Source organism: Amphiura filiformis, chromosome 20, assembly GCF_039555335.1.
Source record: "Amphiura filiformis chromosome 20, Afil_fr2py, whole genome shotgun sequence".
Taxonomy (NCBI): domain Eukaryota; kingdom Metazoa; phylum Echinodermata; class Ophiuroidea; order Amphilepidida; family Amphiuridae; genus Amphiura; species Amphiura filiformis.
In genome coordinates, this window is record NC_092647.1 from 38,518,167 (window position 1) to 38,544,402 (window position 26,236).

At 35.7% G+C, this 26,236-nt stretch overlaps 1 protein-coding gene across 3 annotated transcripts; it reads right to left on the reverse strand.

Annotated features, from left to right (window-relative positions):
- Positions 1-33: 33 nt before the first annotated feature.
- LOC140142848 (uncharacterized) lies at positions 34-25,971 on the reverse strand. 3 transcript variants are annotated; one of them, XM_072164868.1, is made up of 8 exons: positions 21,025-21,715; positions 12,458-12,652; positions 9,729-9,864; positions 8,664-8,726; positions 7,657-7,752; positions 2,561-2,653; positions 975-1,011; positions 34-472 (listed from the first exon to the last, which is right to left on the reverse strand). In XM_072164868.1, the coding sequence occupies exons 1-8, from the start codon at positions 21,599-21,601 to the stop codon at positions 338-340; spliced, it is 1,332 nt and encodes a 443-aa protein (XP_072020969.1). In that variant the 5' UTR covers positions 21,602-21,715; the 3' UTR covers positions 34-337. The 3 variants fall into 3 exon arrangements, with proteins under 3 accessions (XP_072020969.1, XP_072020966.1, XP_072020967.1); XM_072164865.1 differs by lacking the exon at positions 21,025-21,715 and adding an exon at positions 25,092-25,971 and having other exon boundaries at positions 39-472; XM_072164866.1 differs by lacking the exon at positions 21,025-21,715 and adding an exon at positions 25,092-25,971 and having other exon boundaries at positions 40-448.
- Positions 25,972-26,236: the final 265 nt, after the last annotated feature.

Genomic DNA, 26,236 nt, shown 5'->3' on the forward strand with positions numbered 1-26,236 from the left:
AAAAAAATAGATAAAAATATCTGGGACCTGTTTTTTATCTTTTTTGTATTTTTGAATTTACTTTGAGAAATTTGCACCAAAAATGGCCGAAAAAATCATAAATTTAGATTTTCACCCAAATTTAACAGTTATGGGAGCAAATTATGTGTGTGTGTATGGGAGGCACTAGGCATGAGGATGGCGATCGGGTCACCCGCCTTTAACTTATACAATAGAGTAATACCAAAATACCATTATAACAAAAAGTAAATTTAACATACAGAAACCCAGTTGAAATTCATTTTCTTCCATATAAAAGTAAGTACAGGACAATATTAAAACTACTCCATCATTATGGTCATACTCCTTTCTTGACTCTCCGTTCTCCAACATATGCCACCTTTTTACACAGGCAAATGAAAATGAATAGAACTACGGTGACAGCGCCACCAGTGTACATCAGAAACCCCTGCGGAAGGGAAACATAAATAGACTGTGAGGGCGTTATTAAATAAAAGAAGAGATAATATTACATGAATTGGTTTGTAGAAGAAACGGTGTAAAATTATGAAAATGTGAAGTTAAAATAAGCCTGGTTTCGATATTGTTTACCAACCATTTATGTAAACAATGAAATGTAATGTAATGTAATGTAATGTAATGTAATGTAATGTAATATAATGTAATGTAAGGTAATATAATGTAATATAATATAATGCAACATAATGTAATGTAATGCAATGCAATGTATGTAATGTAATGTAATGTAATATAATGTAATGTAATGTAATGCAACATAATGTAATGTAGCAATGCAATGTATGTAATGTAATGTAATGTAATGTAATGCAATGTAATTGTAATGTAATGTATTTTATACACTTTCAGATAGCGAGTGTATTTCATACACTCTTAATGGCATAATACAATGCATTACAATACAATGTAATGTAATGTAATGTAAAGGGTTTTTGGCAATCAAATGTTATACTTACTTTCACTTGAACAGCTGCTCTGCCCAGCTTTTCTTGTCTGCAAAAGAAGGTAAGTGATGTTTAGTTGTAGTTAAATAACCGACCCCTCCGACCACCGACCCCTCTTACCCTACCGGGCTGCCGTACTCAGTTCGTAAGGATTAATTACCATAGCGATAGATGATAATATTTTTGAATAGATCGCCCTGCACTACAACGTTCACGCGGTACCTATGCATTGAACTATTGATGTCAAAGAAATGCTAATCAGTAGTTGCACCTGTAAGATTAGAATCTTTGAAAAGAGCGGTATTGTATTCAATCTATGATTGCAGACATACACGGGTGATGCGTGCAACCTGCTTGTAGTGCAGGGTGATTATTCAAAAATTGTATTCATCTATTGTTATGATAGTTAATCCGATTATTACATAACTTCGGCAGCGAATATATTCTACATTGTTGTCAAACAAAGTCACCACCATGGCTATTTTTACATCTCACTTATCGCTTAGAAAAGAGTATTTTATACTCGGATGAAAGTACTCCAGTGTTTGCGTAATTTGGGCGGGAAAATAGGTCTTGACTTGATTTTGCGTACAATTACTCCAATAACTATTTTACGGCGTACTTTACCAACTCGTTGGTTTTATTCCATAGTGGCGTATAGTAAAATGTTGGTTATTTTTTTGAAAATTAGCATATTATTTTGTTTTTAATGATGTTGTCTTTCATTTTGCTAAGTCTCAGCAGTCAAAATTAGTTAATTATTATCTAATTAATGGAAGTGAAATTTTGTGTTTTCCATAGTGACGTATCGACCATACACCACTTTTTTTACATATTTTATAATAGTAAACAAACTAAGAAATATCGGCAAAAATTAAGAGAAAACATTACATGTCATATAGTGGTGTTAGTACACCTCGCTACATAGCGGCGTTATAACGCCATAGGGATTACACGGCGACCGAAGTGGCGCAAGGTTCTGTCATGTCAGTGCGTGTTTTCCATAGTGATGTATAGTTTTGTACTTTATGTTTTCATTTTTCCAGTAATAATGTGTCTTTATTCCTTTTGAACGTTACACAAAGATAAATCTCAGATCAGTTACAGAATATAATGAATTTATAGTGCGCTACGCACAGGCACAACGACTAGACGTTGATCCACAAGCCTCAGCACACTTTACAGGTTGTCGCTGACCACTACAGCCCCACATCATTCCATGAACCATTTAACAACAAATCAGGGACTTTGCTGCTTGAAGAGCGCACACCCTAGACAATCTAAAAATAACCATCGCAACCAGGATCATCTCCCCGAGTTTCGTACGGGATACAACGAGACAATTAGCAGTTAAGTTTCTTGTCCAAGGGAATTTCAAGCTAACTCAATTTTTCCACGAGACCGTATATAGGCACCACCAGGGTTCGAACTCGCAACCTCTCGCACCATAGTAGCTCATAATCGAACGCCTTACCGATTAAGCTAACTTGACTGCTAATCTGTTATTAACATCGCCCACACAATTTTCAAGATTTAAGCGCACAGGTCAAAGAAAAGTGCTCATCTTTTTATTAGGATATTCATTGCCGTATACTTACAAAGTCATACTAGCTTCTTTGTATGTTTCTTCAATATGTCGAAGTGTTAACCTCTCAAGAAATTCCAACTGGATCATATCATCTTTTCTAAATCTGGGAATATTGAAAAGAAATATTATCTTACGAGTGGATATTCATACGCAGTGGTAGATAAAATGAATAAACAGTTTAACTTCGACACTACATTATTTTTCGCTCACCTGGAACGTTTTCGCTAGTTCGACTAGTGATATTGTGAGGATATCTTGTCAACAATCGGGATATTCCTTACTGATGACGTCATGTGATTGACAGTATGACGTTATAAGATGTTACGACGCACAGCGTCATCATCCCTATATCTTCCTGTCAAAAATTGCCGTGATAGTACGGCGAATCCTCTCGTTTTTCAAAAGCTACGCATGGCGATTTTGTTCGAGATAGGCCTAGCGACTCAGGCTAAGCATACCATTTACAGGATATGAGATACCACAGAGCCTGCCGCAGTGTTTCTATTCTACGATTTGCGCATGATCAGTACCACATTGGTGTTGCCATTCAAGAAAATTCGACTTGTTGTCAGGTAAAACCCAGGTTTTGTTTCCAATACACTAACTCGAAATGCAATACACTAATTAGCGGACAATGCTGTTTGCTGTGGATTTATTTTATAAGTCAAAATTTTAATATATTTAACTGCTTGAGAAATAAATTATATAAAGGAACCCGTGTAAGATCCAGGTGCTGTATCTATAATACAATGTACATTATCGACACATTATACCACTTTCTTTATCTGCGTCAATAATAGAATATTGATTTCAATCGAATTGAATACATCTCTCCATTTTGAGTTTGCACTCCACCACTGGGCGATCTAGCGATCGATTTCTAGCCAATCAGATAGGACTCCCTTTCTTGCGTTCGGTGAAATACCAATCGCCCGTCGCTCACCAACGGAGTATTAAGTTTATATTTATAATACTGGGTGTCGACACTGTGCGATGTAGTGCCCCCGGGCATCAGCAGGTTATCCCAAATAGGACCTATTTCTACTTTCGGTTTTCATTTTAGTTTGCTTCATAATGTGTGACCGCAAAATATCAGGTTTGAAGTTACCCCGATCAAAGTGTTCAAAAGAAGTTCATGACAAACCAAAGTTTCAAAGAAGGGAAGTTTACCGTCTTCCCGCTTAAATTTGATGTTAGGATCACAGTTTTTATGATTACGAAGGTATCATCAACATATCGTTTCTAAACTCGCGGCGGATAACCGGGTGGGCTGGCTTTCGATGTTAATGCCTAAATGTCTATAATTATAGTGCTTAACTTTAAACACTAAAGATGTTTAGTCCATAAACAGGGTGTTTATTAATACCCAAATGATTTGATGTGTTCATCATTAAGTGTTTAGGAGCGTCTATGTGTTTAGTTTAGCGTTGAAAGTGTTTAATTTAGTATTTACCTCTATACCTTGACCGGTGTAAACACCAAGAAGAGTTTTTAAAACCGGCTGATTTCCCCGGCTGATTTAGCATGAATAAATACTAATTATCATAATTAAGGGTAGAGACAATAGAAATATTTACCAAAGGAACATATTCTTGTTTATACCATGGTATTGTTGTATCTCAATACTATCACAACTTCAGCTGTGTAACTTACCTACAAAGTGGTTCTTTTAATTAAAAATACAATAAATAAAATCACTCTGCACTAGTTCTTCAATAGCTACGCATGGCGATTTTGTTCGAGATAGGCCGAGCGACTTAGGCTAAGCACATCCATTGAACGATATGAGATACCATAGCGTTTCCATTCATTAGCTGAAATGACACGTTTTACGATCTGCGCATGCTCAGTATGGCTTTTGACATTGATAACACAAGAAAATTCGATTTGTTGTCAATTTTTTGTTTTCAATTAACTAAGATACGATTATCAGATTCTTTCAACATATATATTTAACTGAAATTCCACCGAAACGTTTTTAAATTGACAGATAATATTGTTATATATTCAACTGATTGAGAATATACCAACATGCATATCCCATTCAGCTCAGACCCACGTGCTTTACAACACTTGTTTCTCTGGCTATAGAATATTAAATCACAAGTCTATAGTACAGTAGAGCATAGTGAAACACTATACAACTTTCTTTATCTGCGTCAATAATAGAATATTGATTTAAATGGAATTGAATACATCTCTACATCTGAGTTTGTACTACCTCACTAAGCGATCTCGGTTTCTAGCCAATAAAGACTCCTTTTCTTGCGTACGGAAAAGCGAGCTATCTTATTGGTGAAATACCAATCGCCCTCCGCTCACCAACGGAGTATTAGGACGTGATTCATTGCAGGGAAAAATAATTATTTACCCGTTGTCGACGCTGTGTTTATGGGGGTGAGGTGGGGTAGGCAATTAACAGCTGCCTGGTACCATTCAACACAATCTGTCACTCTGATACTATTACGGCTTGAAATTTGAAGGCAGCGGGACTTGAGATGCTCGCAGGATGAACAATCTCAAATGCTCTACTTCTTATATCAACATGACATTATAGATAATAAGCAATGAATTCCACCAGTTAATGGTTTTATAGTTTATTATTTGGTTTACCAAAAATGAAGAAATAAAAAGGGTTTATGTCCATTTTAAGCCAAAATAATGGAATAAATTAAAAATAAAACGTACTACACTATATCTGCATAGCGATAAACTTAACCAACAAACCCTATAGAAAACAGACTCAGTACACAACTCAGCGATTATAAACTCTCTTCATTTCCCATTCATTTATCTAATGTAAAAAACAATGAGACGCTTATTTATACGCAAGACTGGGTTCAGCTGTTTGAAATTTGATCAACCCTAAACAAGTTGTTCAGTTTCAGAAAACGACCCTTATTCTTGAAAATCAGTGTTTTTTAGACCCTAAATACGTCACTAGCGTAACTTGCCTTGCTTAGTGCACAGTGGCATATTACTATTAGGGGTGAGCAGCGATGAAAATGTACCTGGGGGTTTTACTGGGACAATTGCGCACGAAGCGCGCAAAACCTTTCCATTTTATTTTAGCCCAAAACAAAGGTGATATGTTGTGGTAATTTACAACAATAATTTTTTTTAAACCCGTTAAACATCTTAAAAGGTGATACGATTATGAAGATTATCATTCATCCAGGTATAAATAACTATGAAATTATTATAATCTGATCTACTGGACTCTCACTCACAAAAACGTAAGTCCAGTAGATCAGATTATAATAATTTCATAATCTTAAAAGGTGTTTAACGGGTTAAAAAAAGAATATGGACAGGGCAATTCTAGACAATTTCTGTCCAGTAGATGGAGCTGGCTAGTCCGGTAAAGTCGTCTGGCTCCACGACCCCCCACACCTGTTGTAGATTTTATCGTCCAGAGGCTTTCGCCCACGAGTGACCGAAAAATTGGACAGAAAGGGCGTTGCCAGAGTCGTTTTGAGGCAATATTTGCTTGATTTTTTTCCCCGCCAAATGTTTTAATGATTACCACAAACTGTAACCTTATTGCACATAGGATTTTCCGACTCGATCAGTTTTACTTTTTGGAGGAACTTTTTTAATTTCCTGGTCATTTTTCGGCCTGTATTGAAACTAGAATATAAATATTTTAAGCACGGATTTTTAAATCTCATTGCACGGATTTTTATTCTCACTGCACGAACGTACCAGGAGGCACGTTAAAATAGTCCCTAGATGTTGCTTTAACATGTTTAAACTGTCACATTGGTGAATCCGCAAGAAAGCTTGAGAAAAGGCTTAGCGAACTCAAGCCTACTGCTGGCAGCTCCAAATCAGCAGTCAGGGATGAGATCCTAAGGTCACCAGATTGATTGGAAAACGTCAAGGTGCTCGAACATGAACAAAAACAATTTTCCCAGAGAGTTCTTGAAGCTTCAGGGTGTCCCTGAATTGTCGAAATTCAAAAAGTATTGTGATAGCTGATATATTCTACAACCACACCAGTTGCTTAGTTATGTTTAGTTGTGGCGTTAAAATACCCAAACAAAGTTTCTGACGATACTGTTCTTTCAGGGACACCCTTAAAGTTAAAAAGTTAAATCCTTCCCAAGCCTTTCGGCCCATTGAGCGGACCCTGTATACACATAATAAAATACTCAAACGCCAATTTGGGATAACCTACTGGGTGGGGCACTGCATCGTAACATTCTATGACGTCATACTGTCAATCACGTGATGTCATCATTGAGGAATATCCCGATAGACAAGATATCATCACAGCGTCACCATCTGCTGAAGACGCTAGTCGAACTAGTGAAAACGTTCCAAGGTGAGCGAATAATAGTGTAGTGTCGAAGTTAAACTTCATAGGATTACTCACACTAAAATGCTATATTATTTAAGGGATCGGATAGAAATATTTGCACAGTATTTGTGTGGTACATGAGAGCACATCATATTGCATTCTGAATACGAGGAATGTTCTTCAGATATCAAATGATTTTGATTTTTGAAATTTGCGATACCTTTCCTATTGAAGATACACATTTTTTCCCAAAAGACCCAAAATATATTTTATGTCTTTTAGGAGAAAAAATGTATATCTTCAATGCGAAATGTCAAAATTTGCAAGTGATGGACGGCTTTTCCTCCCAGCTACATACACAAATACATATCATTAGATTTAATAAGTATTATTTTTCAGGGAAACTTTGGAATTAAAAGTGCTCAAACCCATTACAGGTGAGCGTAGAAACAAATTCAAAGTATAGACCTCTGGAAAAGGCAACCGTTACTACTAGTTTCACAGTAGTAACGGTTGCCTTACTTACGATCATTGGGTATACCGATCGTCAGACGGATAATTTGTCATGGTTTCAAGTTAATACAAATGCATATACATGTATATACAATTATACATATCATTAGATTTATAAAGTTTACTTCGAGGACTGTTAAATATCAAAATTATTTGATATCAGAAGGACAATCCTCGTATTCAGAATGCAATTTTGTGTCTGATGTGCTCTCAGGTCCCACAAAAATACTGAACAAACGTTTCTATCCGTTCCCTTAAGTTGAAATAGATAAAAATGAAAGGATACTCACAAAAACCAGCTGGGTATATTACTTTTATCTTTTAATTTTCCAGCCAACACTTTGTTTTTAGAAATGTCAACTATGCCGATATTCAATTTGTCTTGTCTGAAATAAAACAATAGACATGTTATGTATTAACTATTTTTAAACACTATTTAAAAACTATTCATTTTTAAAAACTATTCAACTATTTATATTGTCGGCAAAATCATGTCCTCGTCGGTAAATTCCAACGCGTCTTGAAATGTTTAGATTGGTGCGTGTTCCTGGGAACACGAGACGCTGTATTCGCCGTAGAAGCGACGTACTAATCGGAACTACCATAGCAATAGATGAATACATTTTTTGAATAGATCGCCCTGCACTACAACGTTCATGCGGTACCTATGCATTGAACCATAGTAATCAAAGAAATGCTGATCACTCGCACCTGTAAGATTAGAATCTTTGAAAAGAGCGGTACTGTATTCAATCATAGACCATTTGGTCTATGATTCAATCTATGATTGCAGGCATACACAGGGGATGAGTGCAGTCTGCTTGTAGTGCAGGGCGATCTATTCAAAAATTATTGTATTCATCTATTGCTATGGTAGTTAATCCGATTATTACGCCACTTTTACGGCGAATTGCAATATCAATTTGTTTAAAAATATAGTGACTATTTAAAAAAAAAATCCTCTCATATGTTTTTGTACCCTTCAACCCTCCCCCATTTTCCAGAAATATTGGTGTCAACAATTTCATAATAATTCAGTCGGCAAAAAAAAAAGGATTTCTGACGTCAAAACATGCAGTACCCGCATTTTGACTGGCCATCCCTATCATTATACTTAGCATTGTGCTTAGTATCAAATTTGAACATAAAAATCACTATCTTTGAGCAGTTGTGTCAAAATGAAGAGATATTTAACTTGCATATTTTGTCAATAATAGGTCGCAGATTTTTCCTACCCAGGGACATAATTTTCGTTACAAAACATTCATCTGTACTATTCCGATATTTTTACACTTACTTTAAGGCTAATGTCTCTGTTAAAGCTAACGGTCGCCAACATTTGGGATCTTGTGGATCGTAGCTGTAGATAAAGTAAATATGAGTTAGAAATAAATTAATCTATGACAAAATTTAGTTTCAACTTTACAATAATTTTTCCTAGCTAGTATTTACCTCTTTTATTCTTTTTACAAAGAAAAAAACAAACACCAAAAACTGAATACCCCTCCGAAATTATAGTTCATACATGATCGATCATTAAATTACAAAATTTAATATGGCGGGTTTAGAACTTTGCTTTGATCAATATGTTAACAAATAGATTAAAGATATCTTCAGTAAAATAGTTTTTTTCTTGCAGAGGTGTGGGGCTGAGGTTATCCACGTTACTCATCTGCGCAAGGAGTTAAGTGTATGAAGAACTGCGCAAGGAGTTAAATGGTTGGAGAACGGCGCAAGGAGGTGAGTGTTTGGAGAACTGCGCAAGGAATTAACTGTTTGAAGAAAACAGCGCCATTATTGTGCGAGGATTTTATACGCAAAGGATTATTAATGCAAGTGTACAGTGGACTTCGCTGAACAGTGATTTTCCAGGACAAGTGATTAAGGCTATAATACTAGTACATCAGCCGGCCAGAACATTGCAATAGAGGTTATCCACGTTACTCATGTGTGACTTCTAACAAAAGGCGCTGGTTCCCGTAGTATTCCTCATTCAAACCAATTCAATGCACGACCTCGGAGTTACTTGCATGACTTTGGCGGGCTATTTTGAAACAGTCATAGTTGCACATGCAGGTACTTCTTTTGAAAATCATAAACAAGGTATAGCAGTCGCTGATAGGATATGCAGCTTATAGAATACGGATATCCTCTATTCCGAAATATGGTCGCAAATATTTCGGTAGTCTAAAAAATAAAAAGGTTCGATATTATAGTCCGAAAGTAAGGTAGTGTTGGGGTAAGGGTTAGATTTAGGCATGGAAGTAAGGTTAGGGCACTTGTAAACTTTCTGACTAGCGACCGTAGGTCTAGCAGATCAGTGTTGACCGAAGTGAGTTTCGTTTTTAGACAGTCGACTTACAAAAGTACAAGCCATTGTGAAGATTTTTCATCCGTAACAACCACCGTCCTATGAAAATTGTCATCTGTCAGTTCTTTTACTGCTATCTTGCTGTGATTTTCTACCCAGCTCTGAACACCTGTGGCTGTTAATGCACCTGTACACGAAACGTAATGCAATAGAGACGTAATGCAATATCCAGTGGCCTAGCTAGGAGTTGTGGCGCCTGCTCGGGGCACCTACTCGGGGGCAAGGATACAGCACGATGCCCCTTTATTTTGCTCAAATACCACTTATTTCGGTCTTAAAACGGTCTTTCATATAATCCTACTACATGTATTTTATTTATAATGTTGAAATGCGCGCTGTCACTGCTTGGAGGGGCGCAGAATCAACATAGGTAACGCTGAATCGATTCGGCGCCACATCCGCTAAGACGGCGCCTGCCCCCTCTAGCTACGCCGCTGAAAATAATAAAAAAGATCTCTATAATAGTGATCCCTGCAAAATTGTTTACAAAATTTATTTAAAACATGGACAATATGAAGTGTTTGGTGTTATCAAGGTATGTAAGAGCACCATTCTCTTTTCAAAAAATATGTTGTTTGATAATTTGTTCTCTTGACCCATTCAGGGGCGTAGCAAGCGGGTGGACAGGGTGGACGAAGGGTTCAGGGGCCCCGAGCACAAAGGTGAAAATTAAATAAGGGCTGATAATGGAGAGCAGGGTCGGATTTACTATTGGGCCAGATGGGTCCAGGGCCCCCCAAATTGCCCTATGCATCTTTCTTTTAATCCCAAATAACCATGATAACAGCATGTTTTTGGCGAAAATAGGGCAAAATTGTAAAATATTCCGCGCTTCGCTTGCATTCAAATAGCAATATTCATGTTGATCTGGGGCTAAAATAGTCTGAAATTGATTTTTTTCGTGTGCTTTGCGCGCAAATGTCCTAGTAACATCGGAACAAAATATGTTAGTCCCCTTCTACATTATACGTATACCAAAACTCGGCCACTGACTTGAGGGCACATGCCTTCCTCGGCACATGTGTTCGGGCCTCCACATTTTGGCCTGACCCAGGGCCCCCATAAGGTAATTCCCGCCCTGGTTAAAAGGGCCCGTACGGCTCCTTGTCCATGGGCCCCTGGTGCTCTTGCTACGCCCCTGGACCCATTTTTGGAGCAAATGTATTTTTTCAAGATGCGCTTTACATGCGTCCCCATACTCCATAATTTATATAAGGCAAAACAAGCGTACAATATACTATATTCCTTCTCGGAAGTTGTAAAATTGTCACGGCCGGCGAAATCGCGGCCGTATGAAGTGGAGTAAAGGACCTATCTTTGAGCCTTGCAGAACTCCGCAAATTATACTTTTATGTTGAGAATTCTTATTAGTGAAATTCAAATATTGTTTTCTATCACTGAACCAGTCGTAAACAATTCCTCTGAATTCACAATGTTCTAACTTACAATGATCCCGGCTGGCTATGATCATTCGTGTCAAAAGCTTTTGATATGTCTAGAAACGCTCCTATATATAGTTTTATTATTTTCTGCTGCGTCATTTATTTTATCGACCAGATGCATATTTAGTAATTGCCATTTGAGTGGAATCTAAATTCAAATTGTTTGTCATTAAGAATTTCATTGTTATTACATGTAATAAATTCAAGTAATAAATTTGAGAATGTCTCGGCGTCGTCTTTTTTTTGATAGATAGGAATTGTCTTAGCTAATTTTAATTGATAGGAACATAACCTGCTGACTAAGACAAATTAAAAATTGCTGTAACAGGTTGGGGAAGTTCTTTAGCTAGTTTTTTGTACAACGAAGTTTCCTATGTCGTTGCGCTTTTATTAATTTTGTTGATATTCTTCAAGATCTGTGATTTAACTAATGGTTTCAGAAACAGGCGATAGGGTAATAGTAATATTTGTCAGAAAAATAATTATCAAGCACAAATCACGTGGTTTTTATTTATTTATTTATCATATTGACCATAAAAACGATTAAAAACACCCGGCTCTCAATATGCGATATTCAAAATTCCCGCGCCGAAATTGTCTAGTGCAATGACGTCATGCTTATTTGTGCTCAATTCTCGTTGCCTTCATTATATTACTTGGACGTTATTGCAGCAGACAATTTCGGGCCCGGGAAATTTTGAATATCGCGTGTTGAGAGACGACTGTTTTTATTCTTTATTATGGTCAATAGGAGTTTGTTTTCAATAAAAACCACCAAATTGTTGCTTGATAATTATTTTTTCACATATAAGGCATAATGTGGTGATTGCCGGAGACTTCCTTTAACGCTATATGATGTCGTGTACGTGCCTGTAGTATAATATTTCTAACATAATATTTTTAACATATTTCGTGCCGTGTCTATAATATGTGACTCCTCGCCACAACTGAGCCCGGATGTCGCCAGTGCCACTATTGAGATATGCTCCATCGAACTTAACAATAAACAATAGGAAAGAAAGGATTTATTGACTGTTTTATTGATTTTTCACTACTTAAATGTCAAGTACTATAGACATGATATACATCATTTTAAAGCTAATTTCAAGCAGAATATTTTGGTTGAATATCTCAAAAATGATGATTGGCGACATCCGGGCTCAGTTGTGGCGAGGAGTCACATATATGTATTAGATATTGTGAGAAAAAGACCATTACGTGATTGACAAATACCAGCCATTGATTAGGACTAATATTTGATGAAACCTTGCACTTTACCTTCATATAAGACAGGGATGCCGTGTCTGTAATATAATATTGCTGGATATTCATCTTTTTGGAAATTAAACTCATCCAATAGTTGTTTTTCTGTTATAAGATAGGCGTCTACCTTTTGCTTCGTATCATGAAAATAGTGCAGAACAAGGCGATAGTCCTCGTAGAATTTCTGACACTTCTCACATCCAAGATTTCCTGCAAGATATAAAATAAAGTAAAAAATAAATAAAATAAAAAGACAAAAATAGATATTGAAAAAAGAAGGCACAAGAAGAAATAGTACCAAAAATGTATATTGTTAAAACTACCTCATTAGCATGTTAGCATACAGCATCTATGAATAGAAAACAGATGCTGCCGTTTATTTAGGGCGTTTTTTGAATATGTCTACATCTCCTCACAGACATGACAGATAGCCATACTATCATGACTATAATAGGGCATGGGTGTCAATCCCCCTTAAAATGGATACTAAAACATCCTGATAGTAGCCTACTGAGAAAGCATAACAAAATTAAAATGGCTAGAATTCGTATACTAGTATTTTGATTTGATCTTGCAAAATGTATTTACTTTGACAGAACTTATATACGGAAATAATATGAGATTATAAATACTTGCTTCCCGATTATATTTTCCATAATTGTTCTGGTAAAAAGAAATTTCGGGTTACATTTAATGTTTACTTTTACATATCCAAGTTCTATATTTATCTTTAAGGGTAGACGAGGTATTGTTGGTCGAAGCAACCAAAAAATTTTCATTATCGTATATTTCAAATCGTATATTTTGCAAACTTGCTTAATTTATTGTTGTTAATGAGTTATGTACGTTTTACAAAAGTGTTGTTGTTTCAGCCCTCTTTACAACGTAACTCAAGAACCGCAGCACCTATAAAAGTATATATGTGATATTTTAATTCTTCTACACGCTCGCTATGAATTGAGCAATGCAGTTTTTGCCAAAGCGCACTACCATTCGTAAGATGCTGTGAACTACCAAATCACAACAGTTTAAAATAATTAATAACCTTAATATTTAAAAAGGATAATTATGTGCTGAAACTATACTATACATTTACCGTGAATAATCATAATTGCCTTTGTCACTATGACCCACAATGATCGCATTCTAATGACATCGTTCATTAACCTCCAATTATACTGAACTTGGCTCAAAACGCGACCCTTAATATGGGGAGTATGAGTTTTTGTACCCAACACATTCGCAGGACATTGTACGAATGTAAACATATCAAAAGAAGTAACTATCCCCCTTAAATAATGGCCATTATTCAAAAAGGGGCTATTGTATTACAAATCTGTAAAATGCGTTGGAAGCAGAATTTATTCCTGCGCATTTTGACACCTCATTTGATATGATAGCCCAGAAAACAATAAAACATCGGTCAATTTAATGTAGTGAGGTCCATATTTGAAAGTTGCACTTACATACAAATTTTTACAATACAAAAACACTCAGATATCATTACACAGATTTCCTTCCATTACACTGAATACAAAATCAATACAATTTACTGCAACTTCCAAATCTTGGGTTACATTGATCTAAATGTACGCTGTGACGTTAATATTTAGTCAATTGCTGCAAATGAGGTGTCAAAATGTGCAGAAATAAATTTTGCTTCCAACGCATTTTACAGATTTGTAATACAATCACCCGTTTTTGAATAATGGTCATTATTTAAGGGGGGTTAGTTACTTTTTTTGAGATGTTTATAAGCCGATGCTGGGGTTATAGAACCGTGTCCTAACAGATGCGCATGTTAGATGATAGCAACAATACCAAATCTGACACGATTCAATGCTAAATATATTGATATGGGAGCTTGGGAACGGATATCACATTGTGATACATTTGTTATGAACCCTATTTGATAGCTTTTAATATTGTGAGTCCGAGCTAGTCCGTATGGATGGTTTCCAATATCCGAAAATGTACGCGTGAGAATAATTATTATACATCTGGCCAATTGTCAATGAACACGAATACACGGTTCCCATCTGTTGCCAGGGTATTCCTGTAATCGATACTACCAATCTTTTCACACCGTTTATACCGAACATAACCAATATATTGATTATTTATGGGATTTTAATTATTGTGGATTTATAAGCGAAATGTGGAATTTGATTAGACACGCTACACGCACAGGTGCATGCGCCCCGGCACGCGCTCAGATTTGCGAAAATTACTGCGGACCGCATGCTCATCGAAAACCATGAAAACCTGAAGTGACACCGTGGGTCCAGGAAAAATGACAAATTCTGTGGCCACTTTAGGTACCGTATAAAGTTAAAATTATTCATAAAAAGTAGTCGAATACAAAAGATTTTATGTTTATACTGTGTGATATTTTAACCTATTAATGGGCTATTCCAGAAAATAAGTGCACACCCCCTACAGAGGAGTTAAGTTTCAATCAAAGAAATGTCCGGATTTCCAAGTCTGCTTTCTGAAAACGACTGGAATTCCAGTTGCCAATGTCACTTGAAAAAGCTTGGAAATCCAATTAAATGAAGGAGGAAAAATCACGGAAATGTCCCAAATGAGCTCTCAAATTTTCTGGAATAGCCCAATGCGTGCTGAAGCAAATTTGTTCAATGATAACCAAAACTAGAAAATTTCAGTCAGATGAAACTTTTTTGAATACATAATCCACACTTCATTCAGACATTTGGTTTTAAAGGCTCATCCATCAAAGTTCAGATTTTGGTACCTTTGTCACTGTCATATATATGTGTTAATATAGCTATAGCCTGCTAGTGGTTCAGCCAAAAGCTGTGTATTGAAGAAAAATAAGGCGTTACATGACTCTATAATTTGCACACTGCTGTTTTCTTCGTTTGTTTGCAAATTTTTCTTTTCAAAAATAGCAAATGACAATTTGAATGACCTATCATTCACTTAAGCAACTTATAAACAATTTTATTTCTTTTACACTTGCGCTGGGAGCAACAAAAATGTCCAACATGTACGGTCTCTGTTTAGGAATATCTCGCATTTGATAAAAGAATATTTACTTATCAGTATACGTACAACACAACTAGTACAGGATGTCCCAGAAAAAGTTACCGGGCGAATAAATTTGGACGTAAGTCTCATTGTGCATTTTATACGCTAATTTTATTGGAATCAGTTGATTGATTGCGAAGAAATGAGCGATTACATAACGCATGCGTAAATTCACTTCATTCCAAGTTTGAAAGAAAGATCATTCAACACAATGCGCACTAGTGGTTAACTGTCAATGGGCTTCATATTTTGTTCGGTGAAATCCTTTTCGTTCTTTTTAAACAATCTAATTCTTGCAAAACATTTAATTAGGTTGTGTTCAAATTTGAAAATCTGCACGATATTGAAAATGAAAGCTTGCATGTAAGATGATGCTCGGTACTTGTAAATATCATTTTCGTTAATGTTGATATAAATGTTAATTGCATAAAAAATTATTGCATAAAGAATTCCAGCCGGCTTAAAACAATTCTCACACACGTTAATGTTTTTGGAATATTTCCAGGAAATTGTAATGCAAAGTTTAAATCTTTTTAAACTTCAACATTAATGTTGCATGGTATCGAAAATCACACGTAAAGCTGTAAGCACTTGATCATTGTTATTCTTGGCTCAAATGTTGTTTGGAAAGTTAAAATATAAGCTTCCAATTGCAGAAATCAAAGTTTTCTCGGACAAACTGTTATTCATCTTCAGTGAAAGCATGAATAATATAACACCGTCGGATTATGAAATAGATAATGTGGACTAAATTTAAGGGCTGGGGTATGAACGTTTGGACAGTATTTATTTTGGGACATTAGAGCACATCAGACATATCGAATTGCATTCTGAATACGAAGAATGTCATTCTGATATCAACTAATTTTGAATTTTGAAATTCGCAATTTAATACACATTTTATGGCAAATCATTAAAAATTGATATTTTTGATATTTAACAGTACTTGAAGTTAACTTTATAAATCTGATGATTTATACTTAAAAGTGTGTAGGTGGGTTGAAAAGCCGACGATCAATTGAAAATTTTGACCTTTCGTATTGAAGATATGGATTTTTTCCCAAAACACCAAAAAAAATTAGGTCTTTTTGGGAAAAAATCCATATCTTCAATATGAAAGGTCAAAATTTTCAATTGACCGTCGGCTTTTCCTCCCAGCTACATACACTTTAAGAATATATCATTAGATTTATATAATTTACTTCGAGGACTGTTATATATCAAAAATTCGAAAAATATCAATTTTTATAATTTGTCATAAAATTTGTATTATATTGTGATTTTCAAAAATGAAAATTATTTGATATCAGAAAGACATGCTTCGTATTCAGAATACAATTCGATAGGTCTGAGGTGCTCTCATGTGCCACAAAAAATACTATCGAAACGCAATAAACGCTCATTTTAGATCCCTTAATGAGATACACAAACTTTAGGTAGCGGTGAGCGAATATGATAAAAGCGCATGTTGATCAAACTTGGAATGAACTGCATTGATGCGTGCATTATGTAATTTCTTCGCAACGAGTCAACCACCTCCTCCTCCTCTTCTTCTTCTTCCTCCTCCTCCTCCTCATCATTAGTATCATCATCAGTTTCGATATCGTCATCTTCTGTTTGCTCAGTTTCCTCAATGTCATGATCATCTTCTGATGCATCCTCAATGGGTCCATCTCCACCCCCTTCGACCACTTTGTCCTCTTCAGCTTTTAGCTGCTTCTGCCAGATCAATGTGTCCTCATGCACGGGAACGTTCAGACTTTTCACTATTTACCATTTTTAACATAGTCGACGAGTACTTTTCCTCGTGCATGCCCGAAAGCTTTGGAACTTGAACGTTCAGTTTTTCCTTTGGTATATTTTAAATATTTCATAACTTTTAACATTGTGGACGGGTACCTTTTCCTTATGTTTGACCGGTGGCTTCGGAACTTGACCATTTAGTTTTTCCTTTGGTATTTCCACTTATTTATCATTTCTAGCATTAACATAATCGACGAGCTCTTCTTCCACATATTTGACCGGCAACTTTGGAACTTGAAGTTTCAGTTTTTCCTTTGGTATTTCCACTTATTTATCATGTTTAGCATGATCGACGGCTACTTCTTCCTCATGTTTGACCGGTGGCTGTAAAACTGGAACGATATCAGGTTGTTGCTTGACCATCTCAGCAATAATTAAATCACAAAGATATAAAAACAGAATGTTTTTAATGACACGAGTAACTTCCATTATTACTTCCTGTACATGTACGCGTAATATAAAGGATTATTTTATATTGTTATAATTTTATTAACGTGAATCTCAGTTATAGGTGAAATTTCTGATTGTGTTAGTGTTAAAACAATGGATAAATCGATTAAATATCGGTGACAGCATCTTGTTGCAATGCATTTTGATGCAATATTCAATAAACTGCTATACATAATTATGTTATATAGGAAGTAGTTACTATAGATGACGCATGATAATGGTGGCGGCGGTGTGGTGGGTGTGATCATAGACATGCAAATCATATTTTGTATTCAATTTAAATGTATAATTATCTTTATGCAGATTTGAGTTATAACTCCCACCCCCTGAATATCAAATGGTGTGCCCCTTAGGCTATAGACTATACCATAGTCGATTTTTGATAAATACAAAAAAACATCATTATACAATCATGATGAACGCATTCAGTTGAACTCGAAATTATGCAGATCTTTATCACAAAGTAGTCAATAATGGGTCATAAAGTTGCAAAAAGTTGTCCAAATTGTCCAAAAACGTCTGACATTTCACATTTTATAATGTTACGTAAAAGTTCGTATTAAGAGTGTGCAAGGCCCAGTGAAATATTTTCTGCAACTTTGTACAATCCGCGCTCACTTTACGCAGTTTGTGCACAGGATGAAGTAATTTTGAGTCATTTTGAAATAGAGAGTGTTTTCACCAACTTCAGAAAAATATAAAAAAAAAAAAATTATGTTAAGCAACTTTGCGAATCTTTGAATAACTTATTTTGAGAAATGTTGAGCAACTTTGGGAAACTTTGAATAACTTTTGCAATTTTGAGAAAATGTTATTAAAGCAACTCTGGAAAACTTTTGAATAACTTCATGCAATTTTGAGAAAATGTTAAGCAGCTTCGGTAAACATATTATTATCATGATTATTTTGACAACTTTTGGCAATTTCCCCTGTGACATGGGGCCTTATATAATTAATTGGTGCCATTGACAGTAAAGTATACGTATGTTATTGTACATATAATTGTAATGAGGGCTCACTAACTGAACATTTCTAATTTTGGGATCTACAGTTTACTGACCGCGAAACCCCGAGTAAAAATGAAAACTATCAAACAGAGGGAGTACGTGAAAATCTATCAATTGTACACAAATTATCACCGGCGTTGCATCCCAGCTACATACACTTTAAGTAGATATTATAAGATTTATAAAATTTACTTCGAGGACTAAAATTTGAATTATGTCGGAGCGATATGTTATGAACTTTATAATACATTCGCAGTTTCATACAGGCAGTTGATTTAAAATGAGCAACAAGAATCGCAACATATGTGTCTGTTTAGGGATATCTCAGTTACATTTTGAAGACTATTTACCTATCAGTTACTTAGACGTATGACATGACAAAGTCGTCATAGCGTACCGGTACCGCGGTAATATTCCTATGCTTTTAAGGGATCGGATACTGGACTTTCGTACACCGATAACAAACATGACAAATGTCATGACACTCTTATTAGTCGTTGGTAAAATTGTATGGAAAACAAAATCCAATAATACCTCACAATTCAAAGAATGTATGTAAAACATTTTAAAAGTGGTTCTATATTTCCTCCGCAGATTTACTTACCAAAGCAGGCTATAAATATGTTTCCCAGTTTGACATTTTCAAGGAACATGCGTTTGTTGATCAGCCATAGACTTGGCACCTTCCTCTTTTTCACAACAGGGAGTTTTACTTGCTCACGTTTTTTAATGGATTCTTCCTTCTTTTTCTCTTTAAGTACTAGACTTGACCCCTTCCAGTTTTTCACAACAGGCTGTGTTACTTCCTTCTTCATTCGTAAATAATCCTTCTCGAAAACCCCATCCTCATCCGAAGAAGCAACATCGGAAGTATCAAAAGAGGAAATTTCTCCCTTTTCCCTGATTTCAACGCCGTGGTGGAACGTGTGGTAGAGTCCGTCGTCCGAGTCCGAGTCCGAGTCGTCTTCCTCCTCCTCCTCCTCGTCGTCGTCGTCCTCCTCCTCATCAGTATCCTCATCAGCATGATCAGTTTCGCTATCGTCATCATCTTCCGTTTGCTCGGTTTCCTCACTGTCATGATCATCTTCCTGTGCCCTTTCAAAGAGTCCATCTCCACCCCCTTCAACTACTTTGTCCTCTTCAGCTTTTAGCTTCTTCTGCCACATCATTGTGTCCTCATGCACGGGAACGTTCAGGCCTTTCACTATTTTACCATTGTTAGCATAGTCGACAAATAATTTTTCCTTATGTTTATGTTTGACCGGTGGCTTCGGAAGTTGAACTGTCAGTTTTTCCTTTGGTATTTTCACTTTTTTACCACGTTTAGCATGATCGACGAATAGTTTTTCCACATGATCTGGATCTTGAACTTTTTCTCTTGGTATTTCCATTTGTTCACCATTTCTAGTATGGTCGACGGGTACTTCTTCCTCATGTTTGACCGGTGGCTGTAAAAATGGCACGATGTTAGGTTGTTGCTTGACCATCTCAGCAATAAATAAATCACAAAGATATAAAATCAGAATATTTTTAATGACACGAGTAACTTCCATTTTTAATTCGTGTATTGTTCATTAACGTGTACTACATGTGACATGGGGCCTTATATAATTAATTGGTGCCATTGACAGTAAAGTATACGTATGTTATTGTACATATAATTGCAATGAGGGCTCACTAACTGAACATTTCTAATTTTGGGATCTACAGTTTACTGACCGCGAAACCCCGAGTAAAAATGAAAACTATCAAACAGAGGGAGTACGTGAAAATCTATCAATTGTACACAAATTATCACCGGCGTTGCATCCCAGCTACATACACTTTAAGTAGATATTATAAGATTTATAAAATTTACTTCGAGGACTAAAATTTGAATTATGTCGGAGCGATATGTTATGAACTTTATAATACATTCGCAGTTTCATACAGGCAGTTGATTTAAAATGAGCAACAAGAATCGCAACATATGTGTCTGTTTAGGGATATCTCAGTTACATTTTGAAGACTATTTACCTATCAGTTACTTAGACGTATGACATGACAAAGTCGTCATAGCGTACCGGTACCGCGGTAATATTCCTATGCTTTTAAGGGATCGGATACTGGACTTTCGTACACCGATAACAAACATGACAAATGTCATGACACTCTTATTAGTCGTTGGTAAAATTGTATGGAAAACAAAATCCAATAATACCTCACAATTCAAAGAATGTATGTAAAACATTTTTAAAGGTGGTTCTATATTTCCTCCGCAGATTTACTTACCAAAGCAGGCTATAAATCTGTTTCCCAGTTTGACATTTTCAAGGAACATGCGTTTGTTGATCAGCCATAGACTTGGCACCTTCCTCTTTTTCACAACAGGGAGTTTTACTTCCTCACGTTTTTTAATGGATTCTTCCTTCTTTTTCTCTTTAAGTACTAGACTTGACCCCTTCCAGTTTTTCACAACAGGCTGTGTTACTTCCTTCTTCATTCGTAAATAATCCTTCTCGAAAACCCCATCCTCATCCGAAGAAGCAACATCGGAAGTATCAAAAGAGGAAATTTCTCCCTTTTCCCTGATTTCACCGCCGTGGTGGAACGTGTGGTAGAGTCCGTCGTCCGAGTCCGAGTCCGAGTCCGAGTCGTCTTCCTCCTCCTCCTCCTCCTCCTCGTCGTCGTCGTCCTCCTCCTCATCAGTATCCTCATCAGCATGATCAGTTTCGCTATCGTCATCATCTTCCGTTTGCTCGGTTTCCTCACTGTCATGATCATCTTCCTGTGCCCTTTCAAAGAGTCCATCTCCACCCCCTTCAACTACTTTGTCCTCTTCAGCTTTTAGCTTCTTCTGCCACATCATTGTGTCCTCATGCACGGGAACGTTCAGGCCTTTCACTATTTTACCATTGTTAGCATAGTCGACAAATAATTTTTCCTTATGTTTATGTTTGACCGGTGGCTTCGGAAGTTGAACTGTCAGTTTTTCCTTTGGTATGTTCCCTTCTTTGCCACGTTTAGCATGATCGACGAATAGTTTTTCCACATGATCTGGATCTTGAACTTTTTCTCTTGGTATTTCCATTTGTTCACCATTTCTAGTATGGTCGACGGGTACTTCTTCCTCATGTTTGACCGGTGGCTGTAAAAATGGCACGATGTTAGGTTGTTGCTTGACCATCTCAGCAATAATTAAATCACAAAGATATAAAATCAGAATATTTTTAATGACACGAGTAACTTCCATTTTTAATTCGTGTATTGTTCATTAACGTGTACTACATGCGATAGTGAATCTCAGTTATTGGTGAAGTTTCTGATTGTGCTAGTGTTAAAACAATGGATAAATCGATTACATATCGGTGACAGCATCTTGTTGGGAAGCGATTTTAATGCAATAATCAATAATTACTACATATGTTGTATAGGTAGTAGCCTAATTACTGGATGACGCATATGGTGGTGGTGGTGATGGTGGCGCGATGGCGGTGTGGTGGCTGTGATCATAGAAGTACACGCGCGATAGCGGTTGTGGTTTTAAAACTCGCTACATTGGTTCATACCTTACGAAAAATATCTTATTACATTTATTAGGGTAATGAAACAAATGTATGTGTCATTTCTTGGGGTGCACTTTTGAACCCCATTTTGAAAGTTGTGGTGTAATTTCATCTGACGCAGAGCAAATTGAAGTGCGGTCTCATAATGTCAGTCAATGTGGTATCGCAATTTTGCACTACACTTTTAAAGTTGTATCACAACAGACTAATTTTGGGGTGCAAATTGCACTGCGATTTCGAACGCTGGTCACACCCCTTTAAATGGCCAAAACATGCTTACAGTGTGGCACCTGTTACCAACGGTAAAGATTTGATAACCAATTGCCATTTTAAATTAAAATTAAAATCATGCACATTTTGTCGAAGTCAAAACTTTTAAGGATAGCAATGTTTACACAGTATATTTTGTGGGACCTGAGAGGACATCAGATACACCAAATTTTATTCTGGATATGAGGAATATCTTTCTGATCCCAGCAAACACAAAACGTTTTCGACATCATTCGCAAAAGGTTATAAAAGGTTGTCAGAAAACGTTTAAATGTCGGGTTATATAAAGGGTATATTAAGAGTATAAAACGTTTTCATAACCTTAAAAAACATTTTTGATAATCTACAGCTCAGCAAACTAAAATGTTTTACAGAAAACGTTTAAATGTCGGGTTATATAAAGGGTATAAAAACGTTTTAATAACATTCCAAAAACATTCTTGAACACTTGATACAAAACATTCTAAACAGAATGTTATTTTGGGGTTGAAAAAATATTTTGCGAAAAATGTTTGCCCAAAACATTTGCAATAACGTTTTAAAAACATTTTCATGACCTTTATATAACCCGACATTTAAATGTTATTAAAAGGTTTGGAAAAAAGCATTTTAAGAACATTTCTGTGTTTGCTGGATTCAAATATTGTAACATAATGTTATTTAACTATTGACAAAATATTTGGCAAAAATGTTTGCAAAAATAGTTTACAATAACATTTTTTGAAAACATTAAAAAAATATTGTTGTAGTGTGTTTTCATACAAAACATTTTAAAACGTTATCATGACCTTTATATAACCCGACATTTTAATGTTATTAAAACGTTTTTACCTAAACCAAAAGCCAAAATATAACTTATTTAAAACGTTTTTAAAACGTTTTTGTGTTTGCTGGGATATCAAATAATTTTGATTAAAAAAAAAAAAATTCGCGATAGAATACAAATTTTATGGCAAATTATTAAAACGTTATATTTTTTAAAATTTAAAATTTTTAATATTTAACAGTCCTCGAATAAAACGTTATAAACATAATCTAAAGCCCAGGTTTTTTTAGATATGTATAATCTTCAATGTAAAAGGTCAAATTTGTTCAAATGATGGACGTCGTTTCCTCCATGCTACATACACCTTATCATTAGATTGATAAAGATTACTTTGCAGATTGTTAAATGTCAAAAATATAAATTAGTATTTATTTGCCATAAAATTTATGTATCGCGAATTTCAAAAAATCAAAATTATTTGCAAACGTTGCTATCCGATTCCTTAGTTTGTCTTCGACAAAATTTGCATGATTTTAATTTAAAATGGCGATTGGTTATCAAATCTTTACCGTTGGTAACAGGTGCCACGCCTCACTGTAAGCATGTTTTGGCCATTTAAAAGGGTGTGACCCGATCGACAGGCTCGCTCGCCTTTCATAAGAACTATTATATTGGTATCAGAAGAAATCGCACATTTTTTTTTCATTTTTCATAAATGTAATGCCGAGATATATTTTTTCGAGTTTCAAAACATCTAAATTATTTGATATCATCATGTGTCTGATGTGCACTCAGGTCTCACAAAAGACACTACTGTGCAAACGTTGCTATCCGATCCCTTAAATATTTTATGTGACTTTTTAAGGGCTCTGGTAGCAACGTTTGCACAGCATCTTTTGGGACATGACAGCACGTCAGACATGTCGAATTGCATTCTGAATACGAGGAATGTCCAAATGATTTTAATTACAATACAAATTTTATGGCAAATTAAAAAAATTGATATTTTTGATATTTAACAGTCCTAGAAGTAAAATTTATAAATCTAATGATATTTACTTTTAAAAAGTGTATGTAGCTGGGAGGAAAAGCCGACGATCATTTACACTTTAAGTACATATCATTAGATTTATAAATTGTAAATATGTTAAATATGAACAATAAACAAAATTTCAATTTTTAATTTTGCCATGAAATTCGTATTATATCGCCAAGTGAAAAAAAAAATCAAATTTTTGATATCAGAAGGACATTCTTCGTATTCAGAATACAATTCGATATGTCTGATGTGCTCTCATGCTCCACAAAAATACTGTCCAAACGTTGCTACCGGAGGGTGTATAAATTTTAACTGGAATAACTCATTTTCATTCGCCATGTGTTCATGCATTTGGTATAAAATAAGCAGCAAGATATGTCCAGCATGATTGAAAATACTTTCTAATTCTAATCAATTGTTTTAACAATTGATTAGAATTAGAAAGTACTTAAAAGTACGCAACATACATGTACAAATTAAATTTAGAGCAAACCGTTACATAGCGATTCTTATATGCTTTTCTACAAAATTACCTGTAAACTTATTATGCTTTGCGGACTTCCATACAGCAATATCAGTACACATGGCACTTTTGTCAAGAAAATAAGTTTAATTTTAAAATTGTACAGAAAATTTAAAAAAATCTAGCAACTCAAAAAATCTTCTTGATCTTTCAATTTGTATTAAGTGGTTCTATTTCCGCCGCAGATTTACTTACCAATGTTGGCTATAAATTTGTTCCCCATCCTGACATGTTCAAGGAATGTGTGTTTGTTGATCATCGATAGAGTTGGAACCTTCCTCTTCACAACAGGGGGTTTTAATTCTATGTGCTTTTCAAGGAAATCGTCCTTCTTTTCCTCTTTAGGTTTTTCCACTTCTTCGTCCTCCTCACTATCACTATCGTCTTCGTCTTCCTCCTCCTCCTTCTCCTCCTCCTCCTCCTCGTCTTCCTCCTCCTCATCGGTTCTGGTATCTTCCGTTTGCTCGGTTTCCTCAATGTCATTATCATCTTCTGATGCATCCTCAATGGGTCCATCTCCACCCCCTTCGATCACTTTGTCCTCTTCAGCTTTTAGCTTCTTCTGCCAGACCGGTTTATCATCATGCACAGGAACTTTTTGTTTTTCATTTGGTATATGCTCTTTTTCATCATTTCTAGCATGGTTGACAAGTACTTTTTCCGCATGTTTGACCGGCTGCTTTGGAGCGTGAACTTTCAGTTTTTCCTTTGGTATTTCATTTTTAGCATGATCGACGGGCACTTTTCCCTCATGATGTTTGACCGGCTGCTTTGGAGCGTGAAGTTTCCGTTTTTCCTCTGGTATTTCATTTTTATGGTCGACGGGTACTTTCCCATCATGTTTGACCGGATTCTTTGGAGCGTGAAGTTTCATTTTTTCCTGTAGTGTATCCAATTTTTTCTCATGATCGTCTAGTACTTTTTTCACATGTTTTTTCGGCTTTGGAACTTCATTCGCATCAGGTTTGACAAACTCAGCAATAATTAAATCACAAAGATATAAAACCAGAATGGTTTTGATGATACGGGTAACTTCCATTTTGATGCGATACAGTCATATAATGTACACGTAGCATAAATGATTGGTTATATACCGTCTATTAATTTTTGGTAGTGAATTTTGTGTTAAATACCTTTTAAAATATCTGATTGTGCAAAGTGTTAAAACAATGGATAAATTGATTACTTATCGATAGGTATAATGCGCATCTGGCACGGGAATAATTACCGCTCTCATACATGAACAAGTACCATTCTATTTAAATAAATATAACGCATGGAAGATTTAATGTTTCAATGCAGATTTTGTTGCATTAATTATTTATATTATATATTCATTT